At 46.8% G+C, this 13,700-nt stretch overlaps 1 protein-coding gene and 1 long non-coding RNA gene across 4 annotated transcripts in view; one reads left to right on the top strand and one right to left on the bottom strand.

Annotated features, from left to right (window-relative positions):
• Window positions 1–13,700, top strand: part of LOC115092045 — a 298,722-nt gene that overhangs the window by 169,931 nt on the left and 115,091 nt on the right. The gene's annotated exons all lie outside the window — the stretch shown is intronic.
• The window catches only part of CRYL1 (crystallin lambda 1), a 267,609-nt gene that overhangs the window by 51,713 nt on the left and 202,196 nt on the right, over window positions 1–13,700 (bottom strand). Inside the window, exon 5 of the mRNA XM_029602510.1 lies at window positions 4,447–4,641. Within this exon, the coding sequence (XP_029458370.1) occupies window positions 4,447–4,641 (195 nt within the window). The remainder of the gene's footprint in view (window positions 1–4,446; window positions 4,642–13,700) is intronic.

Consider the following 13,700-nt stretch of genomic DNA (forward strand, 5'->3'; position numbering starts at 1 on the left):
TGGGTGGGGGGGTCACTACTAGCCTATTATTTACATGGAAAGGGGGGGAAATGGGTCGGGGTGCAAGGGATTTCAAGTCAAGAAGGAGGGGGTGTATATGGTACGTGCGGTTATAAAATATTGAGATCTAAAATTCTTTAATGATTTCAATTTTATAATGAATACCTCTCAATGTTTCTGTAACACCACCCCCAAACCCTAACCCATCTCTCGAAAACTCACCGGTAATCAAAGTGCCCCCTTACAATATATATTGAGCATCAGGCTGAGCCCTATACAGAGTCTCTCTCTCTCTCTCTCTCCCTGGCTATTTAAAATTCATGCACCTCCTGTATGGCCCACTTACACATATAGATGGCTGTTTTTGTGCATGCAAGGCTTTTAAAATGTATCTTACAGTTTCTTATCTGAGTTTGGGAAAAAAAGTGCTACTTACCAAAAATATTTACTAAGGGCATGATTCACTAAGGGGTAGATTTTCAAATAACGCGAATAGGCGTACTTTTGCTGGCGCATCAGGCGCCAGCAAAAGTACGCTGGATTTTAGTAGATACGCGCGGAGCCGCGCGTATCTGCTAAAAACCTGGATCGGCGCGCGCAAGGCTATTGATTTTGTATAGCCGGCGCGCGCCGAGCCGGGAACCTCCGAGGCCGCTCCGAAATCGGAGCGGCCTCGGAGGGAACTTCTTTTTGCCCTCCCCTCACCTTCCCCTCCCTTCCCCTACCTAACCCACCCACCCGGCCCTGTCTAAGCCCCCCTCTTACCTTTGTTGGGGGATTTACGCCTCCCAGAGGGAGGCGTAAATCCCCGCGCGCCAGTGGCCCTCTTGCGCGCCGGGACGCAACCTGGGGGCGGGTACGGAGGGCGTGGCCACGCCCCCGGACCGCCCCGGGCCGTAGCCACACCCCCGTACCCGCCCCCAAAATGCTGCCGATACGCCCCCTAAATGCCGCGACGACCGGGCCCGCCCCCGACACACCCCCGACACGCCCCCCTCGGAGAACCCCGGGACTTACGCGAGTCCCGGGGCTCTGCGCGCGCCGGTAGGCCTATGTAAAATAGGCTCACAGGCGAGCAGGGCTCTGAAAATCCGCCCCTAAGCATTTTCCCCCAAATATAATGAATGGTGAAAAAGCCTTGGTGAATCAGGCTCTCTGATTTCCAATATCCTTTTCAAAGTTCTGTTAATACAATGAATTTCAAGCAGAGATTGACAGGGTCATTTATCAAATTGCGTTATGGTGTTTTGCAAGTGTTAAGTACCTTTAATGCATATGAAAATCCCTTAATGTATGATGCATTGCCCATGCTGGTTTTAGTTGTTTTGAAGCTCCTGGAGAGCCAGCCAGGGAGGGGGGGGGGGGGGAAGAGGGGGATAGATAGAGAGAGAGAGAGCGCAAGAGCACCCTCACACTAAATAGGTATTTATATCTCTACGGGAAACCCACCTAGTAACTCCAGGTGAGGTTTGGTAGTAGTGTAGGGGTTAGGGGCCACTTGACATTCAAAGTGAGAAGTACGAACAGCACCGTGCTCTCTTGTGAAGATTTGAGGACCTTCAGAGTGAGGAAACTCACCCAAAGATGAGATTTGTGCATCAAGCTAGGTTGAGAAAACACTGCAGAAATCTCATCTTTGGGTGAGTTTCCTCACTCCTAAGGTCATCAAATCTTCACAAGAGAGCACTGTGATGTTCGTACATCTCACTTTGTGGCCCCTAACATCTACATGAATACCTAAACCTCACCTCGAGTTATATCTCTATTGGCTTCCCATAGAGATATAAATACCTATCTAGTGTGAGTACATTATGGCTAGTCTCTCTCTCTCTCATATCCCCCTAGTGGTTGTATGTAGAAAATACCACAAATCTGGCTTTGCATAAGTATTATTGCAATAAACTGCCTATTACCATAAAACATGCCCCTTTTTCTATCACATGCAATATTTAGTGCATTTTGATACATCCAGGCCTAAGATAACACTCTTTTTGCCCTGAAATCTTCCTCCTTTGAGTGAAAAGCTGCTTTAAGGACATAAATGTAACAAACCTTTTAAAGAACTTGAATTAAGTTTTGAAAGGATTACACCAAAAATATCATCAAGGTTCACTTGCAGACAAAGTAAAATTCAGTTTCACATCCACTAGTCAGCAATTACTTTCATAAGAGGACAAAGTGCATTTGCAGCAGATAAAAGAAAGCAGAATGTGAAAACTGCTTGCAACTCTACATTTTAAAAATTAACCAGCAGTAGTATAATTTTTAACAATCTATTATTTTCATTCTAGATGCCATTTTAAAAAGAGGATACATGAAAGAATACATTGATATTTGGTTTTTTACATGATTGATTGGATCTTAATTTTCTTTGCTTTTTACATAACATGCCTTTTTATTTATAAACTGCAATAAATATACAAATAATACAGGTTAATAAGGAATTTTGAATGTTGGTAAGTGCTGGAAATAATTAAGTTAAAATATTTTAAAGTTTCACTCAGGTGCCCTCTAAGCCATTATTTATGGATAAGGGTACAATTAGTAGGGCTCAGTCCTGTATGCCTACTGCTCACCCATGTTAATCTTGGGCCCCCCCAAAAAAAAAAAATCAGTTCTGGCTATGCCACTGTGTGGTAGAAGTTTATAATATCACAAGTGGGGAAGATCGGGTAAATAAAGGTTATTTACCTTTTCAAATAATACTAATATAAGGGAACGCTCCATGAAACTTAACCACCAGCAGATTCAAAACAAATCATAGAAACTACATTTTCACTCAACGCACCATCAAGCTGTGGAATCTGCTGCCAGAGGATGTGGTCAAAGTGATGAGCACAGGGAAGTTTAAAAGAGGTTTGGTCAAATTCCTGGAGGAAAAGTCCATAACACATTATTAGCCATGGAGACTAAAGAAAGCTATCCCTGGGAGTGAGTAACTGGAATTAGATCTACTTTATGGGATCTGCCAGGTACGTGCGATCTGGATTGGCCACTATCGGAGACAGGATGCTGGGCTCGATGGACCTTGGTCTGACCCAGCATGGCACTTCTTATGTTTTTTTTATTATCCTCATTCATGGATAGATAGCAAAATTATTTATATGGTCAGGGCTTGAAAATGAATTGGCAAAATACCATGTCAAAATGAATTTGATATTTCTGGGATTAGGCTAATGGATGCCAAAAATGAGGTCTGACACTTGCTGCTCTCCCAAAATATTGCTAGAATGGCAGGAGACAATGATAGAGGTGGTGCACAAGTGGTTCCGTAATAAACACTAGATAGGAAGGAGTATGAAGGAGAAAACTTCAGAAGGTTGTCTTTTCAGAATTCTGAAAGGGGGTTTGATCCTTTCGCTGACATGTGACAGTGGAGGGACCAATCTGCTGCTAGTGAGGGGACAGCCCTGCCAGGAGTGGAAACAGGGGCGGATTGGCCTATCGGGGGATCGGGCATCCCTCGGTGGGCCGGTCGCTCCGGTCGTGTGGTCTGCCGTGCGCGGCCAAGACGGAGCCGCGCTCGGCAGACCATGTGATGCGTCCTGGGCCGGCCTGGGCGGCGAATCCCCGGGTCGGTCTTCCTCCGCTGAGTGGAAAGGTCTTCTCTGGCAGGAGTTCCCAGGAAGAGAGGGGGGATTTGGAGGGTATGGCCCAGTTTAATTTTTTTAGGGGAGAAGGAGGGGGTTGGGAGGAGGATGACGACCTAGACCCAACCCAGCCCTGCCCGGTGACTTCATTGTAAAGTGAGAGGAAGAGGGAGGCTAGGATGATGGACCCAGGCCAGACTAAATTTTATTGTGAGAGAGAGGGTTTCGGCATTCTGGGGACAAAGGGAGGACTTGCCAGGCCGATCCATTCAGCCAGTCTGGCCAGGCCAAAGAGGGCCCACTATGGAGGTTTGGGAACTTTTTTTTAGAGCAAATGAATGAGGAAAAAAACATGCTTTTTCAGTTTAGTGCCCCCCCCCCTTTTTTTTTTACTCCTGGTCTATTTGCATGTCATTAGCTTCCTGCATCCTGCAGGGACTGCTTTTTATTTTTAACATGTGCGTTAAAAATGAAATCCATGATTAAATCTAACTCTAATTTTAGCGTGTGTTTTATTACATTGGCCCCCTACAGTTGTTAAAAATTCAACACAAGGATGAGCTTAAATATGTAGTTCCGACTAGAGTCATTTAGACACATTTTTTATAGTATGTTGAGATTTTAAGGGACAGCCAGTCACTAATGTTCTCAAGCTCCTAATTTACTGATGGTCAAAGTGTTTACTAGCATACATACAACATACTGTGCACTGAAAGCTGCACAATCAAACTTCTAGACTATAAAGATCGGAAACATATAATCCAGTGGTTGTCTTAATTGAAATGTTTCACAAGATGTTTAAATTTCTGAAATTAAATTGAAAAATAAAAATGACCCTATATGGATTGTATGGTACCTGCACTAGTCGCCATGCCTCACAAATTATTGCATACTGGAGTCGATTCAGAGCAAAGCCATCAATTTCTCTCATCAGCTTGACAGGAGACTGTCCAATTTCCTTCATAAGAGTATATGTTTTCTCAATTGTAGCAGGGTCAGTCTCTGAATGCGGAACTAGTTCAACCAGTGGCACATAGTAGGGTGGGTTTACCTAGAGAATGAAAAAAATTGCAAACAATTAAGGTTAAGTTTTACCATCTTCTTATCCACCACACCTCTGGAATCAGCACTTACAACCCCAGAGGTTACCCTTGCACCATGACGAGGGATGCGACAGCCTTCATGCCAACACTGTGACTCAAAGTTAAATGGAACCTTGGGAAGGGGGACTGGGGCTTGGGGAAGGCGATTGGAGCTTGAAGGGGGGCTTGCTAATAGCCGGCCAACCAGCTTTAGGTCTGTTATTTCAGCCTAAACATTCGGCTGGTCAAATTAAGCCTACTGCTGAAAATCGACATTTGGCACTGACATTTCATGCCCAGTCCTAAACCCTCACCTCATCATTATGGCAGCCCATTTTTAGGCCACCTAAATTTTAGTGTCTTGTGAAACTAGGCATCTAAATATAGGCACTCAGCCTGGCTCAGTTTTCAAAAAGGGACAATTTAAGCAGCCAACTCCCATGGTTAGTAACCTAAACCCTCCGAAAATTTACTCCTAACATACTAAAAGCAAGAAGATGCCAGATTAAGAAATATACACATTTTCATTAATCCATAATTTTCCATTTTGTATTTTATCAGGAGACTAATACGTAAAAAAAAAACAAACTCTGAAAAAGACACGCAGAGTTAGATAATGTGGATCAAAATTAATTAAAAGGCATTTCCTACTTTTCCGCAAATAATACACAAAAACTTTGAAATATGATAAAGAATAAACAGGGACTTTCATTTTAATTTTCTGGTAATTTATCAGGGTTTATTATGATAAAAACAAAAACATGATTTAAAATTCCAGTGTATCTCAGCAAGCACACGCTTGTTTTAAAATTGGCCACATATAGTTTAGGCTCAAAAATAAAAAAGTGTTCTCATAATAACCCTAATTTATACGTGGAAGCAGGTATTTTATAAAGTAGTACCGTTTTGAAAATACTTGCATGCATACTTGAAATAACAAGGATGATGATACCGCTGCCAGTTCACCCAGTCTGTTTCCAGTTCACCTACACCTTCTAGCACTTTACCCTGAACCTCCCCCTCCCAGCTCACCTAGGCTTTCCACCCATAAATTGCAGACAGACAAGTCCAATTTCACTTATGCTAGTCAATTAATAGATGTAAATGGTATGAATAAGTTTAATAATATATACATATCTCTTATAAAACAACAACTACCATGCATACTTCTTGATCCCCAACCCATAATACCTCTGGATCACCCCTTTTTTGCACCAGTAAAATGTACATTAGATACAGAAAATACAAGCGTACTTTTGAAATTTATAAATAGCATATACACGAAAACATGCTACTTGCATATGTATATGCTATTTTGCCATGTGAAACCCTTTTGAAAATGTATTCATATGTGTACACCATGTTGTGATCCATATTAGGAGTTATCATCCAAGAAAAGGATCTTGGTGTCATTATGGACAAAACATTGAAATCATCAGCTCATTGTGCAGCAGTGGCAGAACAAAAAAAGCAAATAAAATGTTAGGAATTATTGGGAAAGAAACAGAAAACAAAACTAAGAATATAATGCCTCTATATTGTATACAGTTCTTTTCACATCTCAAGAAAGATACAGCAGAACTAGAGAGAGTGCAAAAAGAGCAACAAAAAATGATAGAGGGGGAAGTCCCCAGACCGATAGATCCCACAGGAGCGGGAATCAGATCTGCCTCAGCCAATGAGGGGCTATGAGGAACATGGTCCCCCTGCCCTGCCGAAGCTTCAGGAGAGTCTTCATCACCAGGGGAAATGTAGGATATGCGTACAGAAGGCCCTTCCCCAATGGTGGGCAAAGGCGTCCGAGGCTGGTTTGCCATCCCCCCTGTACCGGGAGCAGAATTGTCTCACTTTGCTGTTGCAGGGGGAGGCGACGAGATCAATGTCTGGGATTCCCCAAAGACGGAAGATCCGTTCTGCCACTTCCTGATCCAGGGACCACTCGTGGGGTCAGAAGACTCAACTCAGCCAGTCCGCCATCACATTCTCCATCCCGGCAAGATACATGGCTCATAGCAGCATGCCCTGGGACCAAGCCCACGACCAAATCTGAACTGCCTCCTGGAACAGGAAGAACAAACTCGTACCTCCCTGCTTGTTGATATACCACATCTAAACACTAAAAAAGAGCCAGGAATCTCCACCAACAATAACACCAGTGAAAAGAAGGAAATCCCAAACAACCAAATGGGTTAACAATCCTGTCTTGCAACAAAAAACATTTTTAGTATATACTCATTAAATAATGCATCAGCAAGCCTGATGACATACCCTTTAACAAACGGGCTGCCTGGACAGCTCCATTATTTGCGAATCGTGTGAGAAAGAAATATTTTTTAGTTTTTTTTGTTTTTGCAAATAAAATTGTACAATTGTATATATAGGTTATCTAAATAGTTGTTAACCCATTTGGTTGTCTGGGATTTCCTTCTTTTCACTGGTGATATACCACATCGCCACTTGTTTGTCAGTCTGGATCAGGATCGCTTTGTTGGATAGGCAACCCCTGAACGCCCAAAGCACTTAACAGATCACTCAAAGCTCCAAGAAGTTGATCTGGCACTGAGTTTTCTGAGTAGACCCCAGACCCTGCATGGAGAGCCCCTCCACATAGGTGCCCCAGCCCAGGGTTGATGTATCCATGGTAAGTACAACTTGGGTGGGGGGAGACTGAAAAGGAACCCCCTGCTCCAAATTGCCTAGGCTCTCCCACCAAGGCAAAGAGGTCTGGAGAGGCGGAGTAATGAGGATGCATATATGGAGGTCCTGAGTGGCCCACTGCATTGGGACAGCAAGGTCCATTGAGCTCTGCGGATATGTAAGCAAGCCAAGGGAGTAACATGGAAGGTTGCAGCCATGAGACCCAGAAGTCGGAGCATGTGGGAAGCTGAGACCTGCCAGCTCAGATGAACCACTCCCGCAAGGGACGCCAGTGCGAGTGTCCGATCACAAGGAAGATAGGCTCTGGCCTGAGCCATGTCCAGCCAAGCGCTGACAAAGCTCAACATGGGCGACGGGGTAAGATGGGACTTCGGGTAGTTGATAACAAACCCCAGGAACTCCAACACCCGAATAGTCAAGTACAGGACCAAAATGCTCCCTCCTTGGTGGCGCTCTTGACCAGCCAATTGTCCACGTAGGGAAACAACTGCACCCCCAGTCTGTGGAGGTATTGTCAGACACTTGGTGAAGACACATGGGGTCGAGGCGAGGCCGAATGGCAACACCCTGTACTGGAAATATCTCTCACCCAAAACGAACCAAAGATACTTCTGTGATCGGGGGAGATCTCGATGTGGGCGTATGCGCCTTTCAGATCGAGGGAGCAAAGCCAGTTCCCTTTTTTCAGGAGGGGAATCAGTGTGTCCAGAGAGACCATGTTGAACTTTTCACTTCTTAGAAACTTGTTCTAAGCTCTCAGGTCCAAAATAGGGCAGAGACCCCTGTTCTCTTTGGAATCAGGAAATAGCGACTGCTGCTGCATTTGAACGGGTTCGACTGCTCTGGATGATATGAGGGCGGACAGACCCCAAGAGGGGCACAGGAGAGAGTCCAAGGGGACACTCAGGAAGTTTAACCGATACCCTCAACTAACGATGGAACGAACCCACTGGTCTGAGGGACACTGAGCCAGCGGTCCATGAAGATCTGCAGCCAGCTTATGCTCCCTTGCAGCTAATCCAAATCCTGTAGTGGGACTTGGCTGGGGCACTGGCTGAGGCCTGGGGGTCCACTGCTGTCTGGAGTGGCCCCGAGAGTCCACGCGCTGAGAACAGGCATGAGAGACAGGAGGATAATACTTCTTCTGGTGATTAAAGGACCTCCTTGGGCCCTGTCATGAGGATTTTCTGGCAGAGGATGGTGGGTCCAATGTACTAGCAGAGAGATGCTGAAGGGTCTCATGGTGATCCTTCAACTGAGCCACAGCATCCCTCATCTTGTCACCAAAGAAGTTCTCGCCAGCACACGGCTGGTCTGCAAGCTTCTCCTGGACCTCTGGCCAGAGATTAGAGACTTAGAGCTAGGCCATCATGCAGGACCGCTGCCCGCTGCCACTACCCTAGCTGCCATTTCAAACACGTCGTAGGTGGAACACATCTCGTGTTTGCCACATTCCAGGCCCTGCTGGACGACCGCCAAAAAAGCATCCTGCTGTTGTTGGAGCAGGTGCTTGGACAATTTCTGGACCCGCTTCCAGAGGTTCCGAGAGTATTGCGATATGTACAGCTGTTAGGAAGCAATACGTGCGATCAACAGGATGATCTAGCACCCTGTGCTCCTGACCTGGAGGGGCTGATGCATGGGTGTGGGAACACTTGGCCTTTTTGAGGGCAGACTCTACCACACCGACAGATGTGGGAGCTGACGCCTCTCAAGTCCAAGGTATGCTGTACCAAATAATTTGTGATTTGATTCTGGTTTTCAGCTGCAACCACGGGTTTTTCCTTTTCGTACCAAATAAACAGCATCAACCTTCCAATTCACCAGAGGCATGGAGATGGAATGTTCCCAAATTTTAAGGAGTAACTCCTTGAAGATCTCATGGACGGGAACAGTCACCAACTCCTTTGGGACTTGGACAAACTGGAGAACCTCCAGCATCTTATATGCCTGGCATCCTCTTCCGTCAGAAGCTGAAATGGAATAGTTTCTGCCATGGCCTGGACAAACCCCACAAAGGTCTGGTCCTCAGGCAGGGACTGGCAACGCTCCTCCAGAGGAGACGGATATGAGGGAAGATCCCCTGAGTCATCAGACGAAGACTTGGAGGTATCATCCCCCCACAGGTCATACGGGGTGTCTTCCTCACTAAAATCACTTGGAGTCACCAGTGGAGGGCCCCTTCCCCAGACTCTTGGCCTGGGCACCAAGGACACTGAGGGCATCAGGAGCCCCAAAGAAACTAGCACTGGACCAGGCAATGCTGGCCAAGGGGCCAAGGGCCTCAATGATGACGCGGGCCGTGAAGGCCCTTCCTCCTTGGAGGAACCCAGCACAGGAATAGCACTGCGAGGAGGCGGCAATAGTGGTCGCAGGGGCATCGAAGGCACCCATGGGCAAGGGCAGCGGCTGCGTGGGGAGAACACAGAGGAATACATTGAGGTGCTTCAGCATCGGTGCCAACACTGAGGGCGAGGGCTCCAGCACTGTTGGAAGCACCGGAGGGGCTGGTAGCTTGATGCCCTGCAGGGCTCAGACAACCGCCAGTTGCACCTTGCACTTAAGTTCCTCCTGGAATGCCGTCAAAGAGAGGACAGATGGAGGAGGGGAAGGCATAACCGGACCTCCCTTGGAGTCCTGAGGAGGATCGGCCTGAGGAGGATCCTGGCACCAGAATCGGTGAACTCCTAGCACTCCCAGGTTCGATGGAGGGCAGTACCTCCTCACCACAGGGTCGCTTCAGGGGCATCACAGCAGAAGCCAGCGCCAACCCAAGCCCAGCACCATGCGAAGACAAGCATTTCCCACGATGCTCGACCCGGTCTTTCCCTGGCGCTGAGGACAAAGGAGACGATCCAGACTTCGAGTGCGACGAGACCGATGAAGGCTAATCACCAGCACCCCGTTCCACTGAAGGCCCTGGTAGAGGAGAGGACAATGAATGCTCAGTTTCCACAGGTTAACCGCGATCTCTCAGAGTTGATGCCCCCAATGCCGGCATCAAGGGTTCGGATTTCTTCTATCTGAACAGTTTCTCCATTTTATCCAGGCAGGCACACTGATGCTTGGGGGTCATCTGGTTGCAAAAATGACAACCCTGAACATCATGCGACGCCCCTAGACAGAGGATACACATGTCGTGCGAATCCGTGAGAGACATAGTCTGAGGACACTGGGGGCACCGATGAAAACCCAACAATGCCATAGAAAAACAACCCGGCGAGTGGTCGATGACCGGCGGACCCCAAAGGAAACAAGCCGGGAATCGCCCGCAGAGAATGAAGAAACTTACCGTACCACCTCACTAACTATGCCAGGGGAAGGAAGAGGGACCCAGTGCAGGAAAGTCATCGCAGAAGCGACTGGGAAAAGCTTTCCACAAAAAAACAGAGCATAAGCTCCACCACCGCGAGACAACAGCTCCACGGAAAAGAAGAGTCTAAAGAGGGACCCCACGTGGATGTGTGGATAGTGGCATGCTGGGCATAGGTTTTCCGTGCCGGGATCCATCCGATGATGTCACCCATGTGTGAGGACTACCATCCTGTTTGTCCTAGGAGAAAGGACTTTCCCATTGGTATCTGCCAGGTTCTTTCCCGTGATCCAGTCTGGTCACTGTTAGAGACAGGATACCGGGCTCAATATACCATTGCTTCAGCATGGTATTTCTTATTTTACCTATTGTATGTAAAAACATATCTTTCACAATTTCCTTGAGACATATCCTACAACTGTGAACATGTAGGTTGAGTCATGGATTATTCATGTGAATAAATTAAGTATAAAGCAATCTAATAACAGGTGGAACCATTTCTCTAGTGCTATGTAGGCAGATTCAAGGAAGCTAAATGCTGAAATTTAATATAAGGATTAAGGAACTGCACTCATAGTATAGTACAATATTCAAAAGAGTCTAACTATCTTTTATCCACTTTCTCCCAGTGCATTGGCTACATAGAAAATAAGGTGTTTAAATATGTTTAAAAGTAAATAGTAAATAAGTATCACTGCTGTTATGATAGCAGGGTGGCAGAGTTAGGAACCTTGGTATGAGTCCAGCCTGGCACAACTCTAGAGGAAGGCAATGGACTTGTATCTGCAGGGAAAGGACCATGGTGGAAAACTCCTCTCCTCCAGTCCCAAAAGCTTGCTCTTTGCTGTTCCTCTCTCTTCGGCTACCTTGGCTACAGGATGACATAAGCAGGGGATAGAGTCAGGATCCCCTGCATGAGCCCTTCCTGGCACTACTCTGAAGGAAGGGAAAGGAACATGGGGGCCGATGCAATAAAGTTGTGTAGAAAGCGGGCACTGAACAGTCAGTGCCCACTCTCTTAATGCGCGCATGGTGCCCCAAAGGGGGGTGCCATGCAATATTTAAATTAGGAGGGTTGCATTACCAAGGATGCACTAGGGTCGCATCCTTGCTAACATGAACCCAAACGGTTTTCGTGACTGCTGTACACCAGTCATGAAAACCGACGCCGCTAAACCAGGCGTCAGTTTTGTGACCTCCGTACGGCAGTAAGGGAAACAGACGCCGATAAACTCGGCATTGGTTTTTAGCGACTAAAACCAACACCGGGTTATCGGCGTCGGTTTTCCTTACTGCCGTACGGCGGTCATGAAAACTGACCCCAGCAAGTGTCCCGCACAGACGGCCAGACGGGTGAGAGTGTGCGCTCACTCGGGGAGCCGCAGCAGCACCCGATCAACAACCCCCCCCCCCCCCCCCCGCTCGGGAAGAAGAGGCAGAGGGAGGAACTGAACTCTCCTCCTGCAGTGCCCCAGCACATCGGGACTGGAGGAAGTTTGTCCGCCGCTCGGACTGCCAGGGAAGGCCTGGCCCGGCTTGGGACGACTTCCAGCTGCGGCTGGGGGAAGAAGCCCGCTACATCCCCAGGTAAGGCACAGCCGCTTGCTCGGAGGGTTCGCTCCTTCACTGCTCCCGCTTGACTGCTGTCAGCTTTGCGCCATCGCAAAGACTTTCTGCAAGACTTTTTCAGTTATTACAGTTTATTTCCAGAGAAATCAGCGTCGGTTTTCCTTAGCGGTGCACAGCCACGAAAACAGACGCCAATAAACTCAGCGTTGGTTTTCAGCAACCTAGTCAGCGACCTAGACAGCCTGCTCCTGGCAGGCGTTAATAGATGACAGTTAAATGTGCGTCGGAGACGTACATTTTTCTTTTTGCACCGGGAGTGAATGCCTAACAGCCTCATTCACATGCATTTGCATGTGAAGAGCGCTATTGCATTCATTCCACGTTAGACGCACGTTGAATAGGCGCTAATCCCCTTATTGCATTAGGGGATTGTTTAGCGCCTATTCTACCTGCGTCCAACTGCACGTTAAGAGTGCGCTCGGCTCGGCGCACCATACTGCATCGGCCCCATGGTGAAGATGCCAGAAGTCAAGTCTGAAGCTATGCTCCCATTGACTAGAACAATGAATTTCGTCCACTGCAATGCGAGAGAGTCTCCCAGTTTGGTAAGCCTTCTACAACCTTTATCAGCAATTTATTTCTAACACTCCTTTCTGTTTTATCTCTCTCAGAAAGTCATCAGTGCAGCTTCTCTTCAGCTTTTCACCATGCTCAAAACATTCCATACATTCAGCCGATGCAATATTGGCGCGCGGAAAAAGGGCGCTCATGATTGAGCGCCTGCTCTCCTAACGCGCGCCAATCAATCTCTCTGGGGCGCCTAATTTAATATTTAAATCAGCTGCTGTGGTAAAAAGGATACGCTAGGGGACATTGTATGCCCCTAGTGCCTCCTCGGCAGCAGGCGCCCAGGAGAGGTGACTGTCAGTGGGTTAGGAAAACAGACGCTCAGTTTTACGAGTGTCCCTTTTCCTAACCTGTGCACAGCCACGGTTTAGAAAAATGGATGCTCATTAATTAAGCATCAGTTTCCCTAACCTGACCGCTGGTACACTTTTTTTTTTAATTTTTATTTTAAAAATTCTCCTTCTTTTTGTTCCTCTGACTTAATATTGCCACAATATTAAGTCAGAGGAAGTACAGAAAAGCAATATTTTCTGCTCTTCTGTACACTTTTTGGGCTGCTCAAAAATTAATGCCTGCTCTGGGCAGGTGTTAATTTCTGAGGGTAAAAATGTGTGCGTCGGGTGCACTTTTTTTTTTTTTAATCAGGGGAGAATAGCTAATAGCTTCTTCAACATGTATTAGCTTCACAGGGGGTTGGATGTGTGTTTTGGATGCACTAATCCCCTTATAGCATCGGGCTGAACAAAAAAAGAAACAAAGATGGGAGGCCAGGAAAATCTTACAGAAGTAGAAGTTGAAATTTAATTAGAAATCACTGGCAGAAGAATAATATGAGCGTCAGAATCATACTTCGAGCATTTA

The sequence above is a fragment of the Rhinatrema bivittatum genome, chromosome 5 (genome assembly GCF_901001135.1).
Source record: "Rhinatrema bivittatum chromosome 5, aRhiBiv1.1, whole genome shotgun sequence".
In the NCBI taxonomy this organism is placed as follows: Eukaryota; Metazoa; Chordata; class Amphibia; order Gymnophiona; family Rhinatrematidae; genus Rhinatrema; species Rhinatrema bivittatum.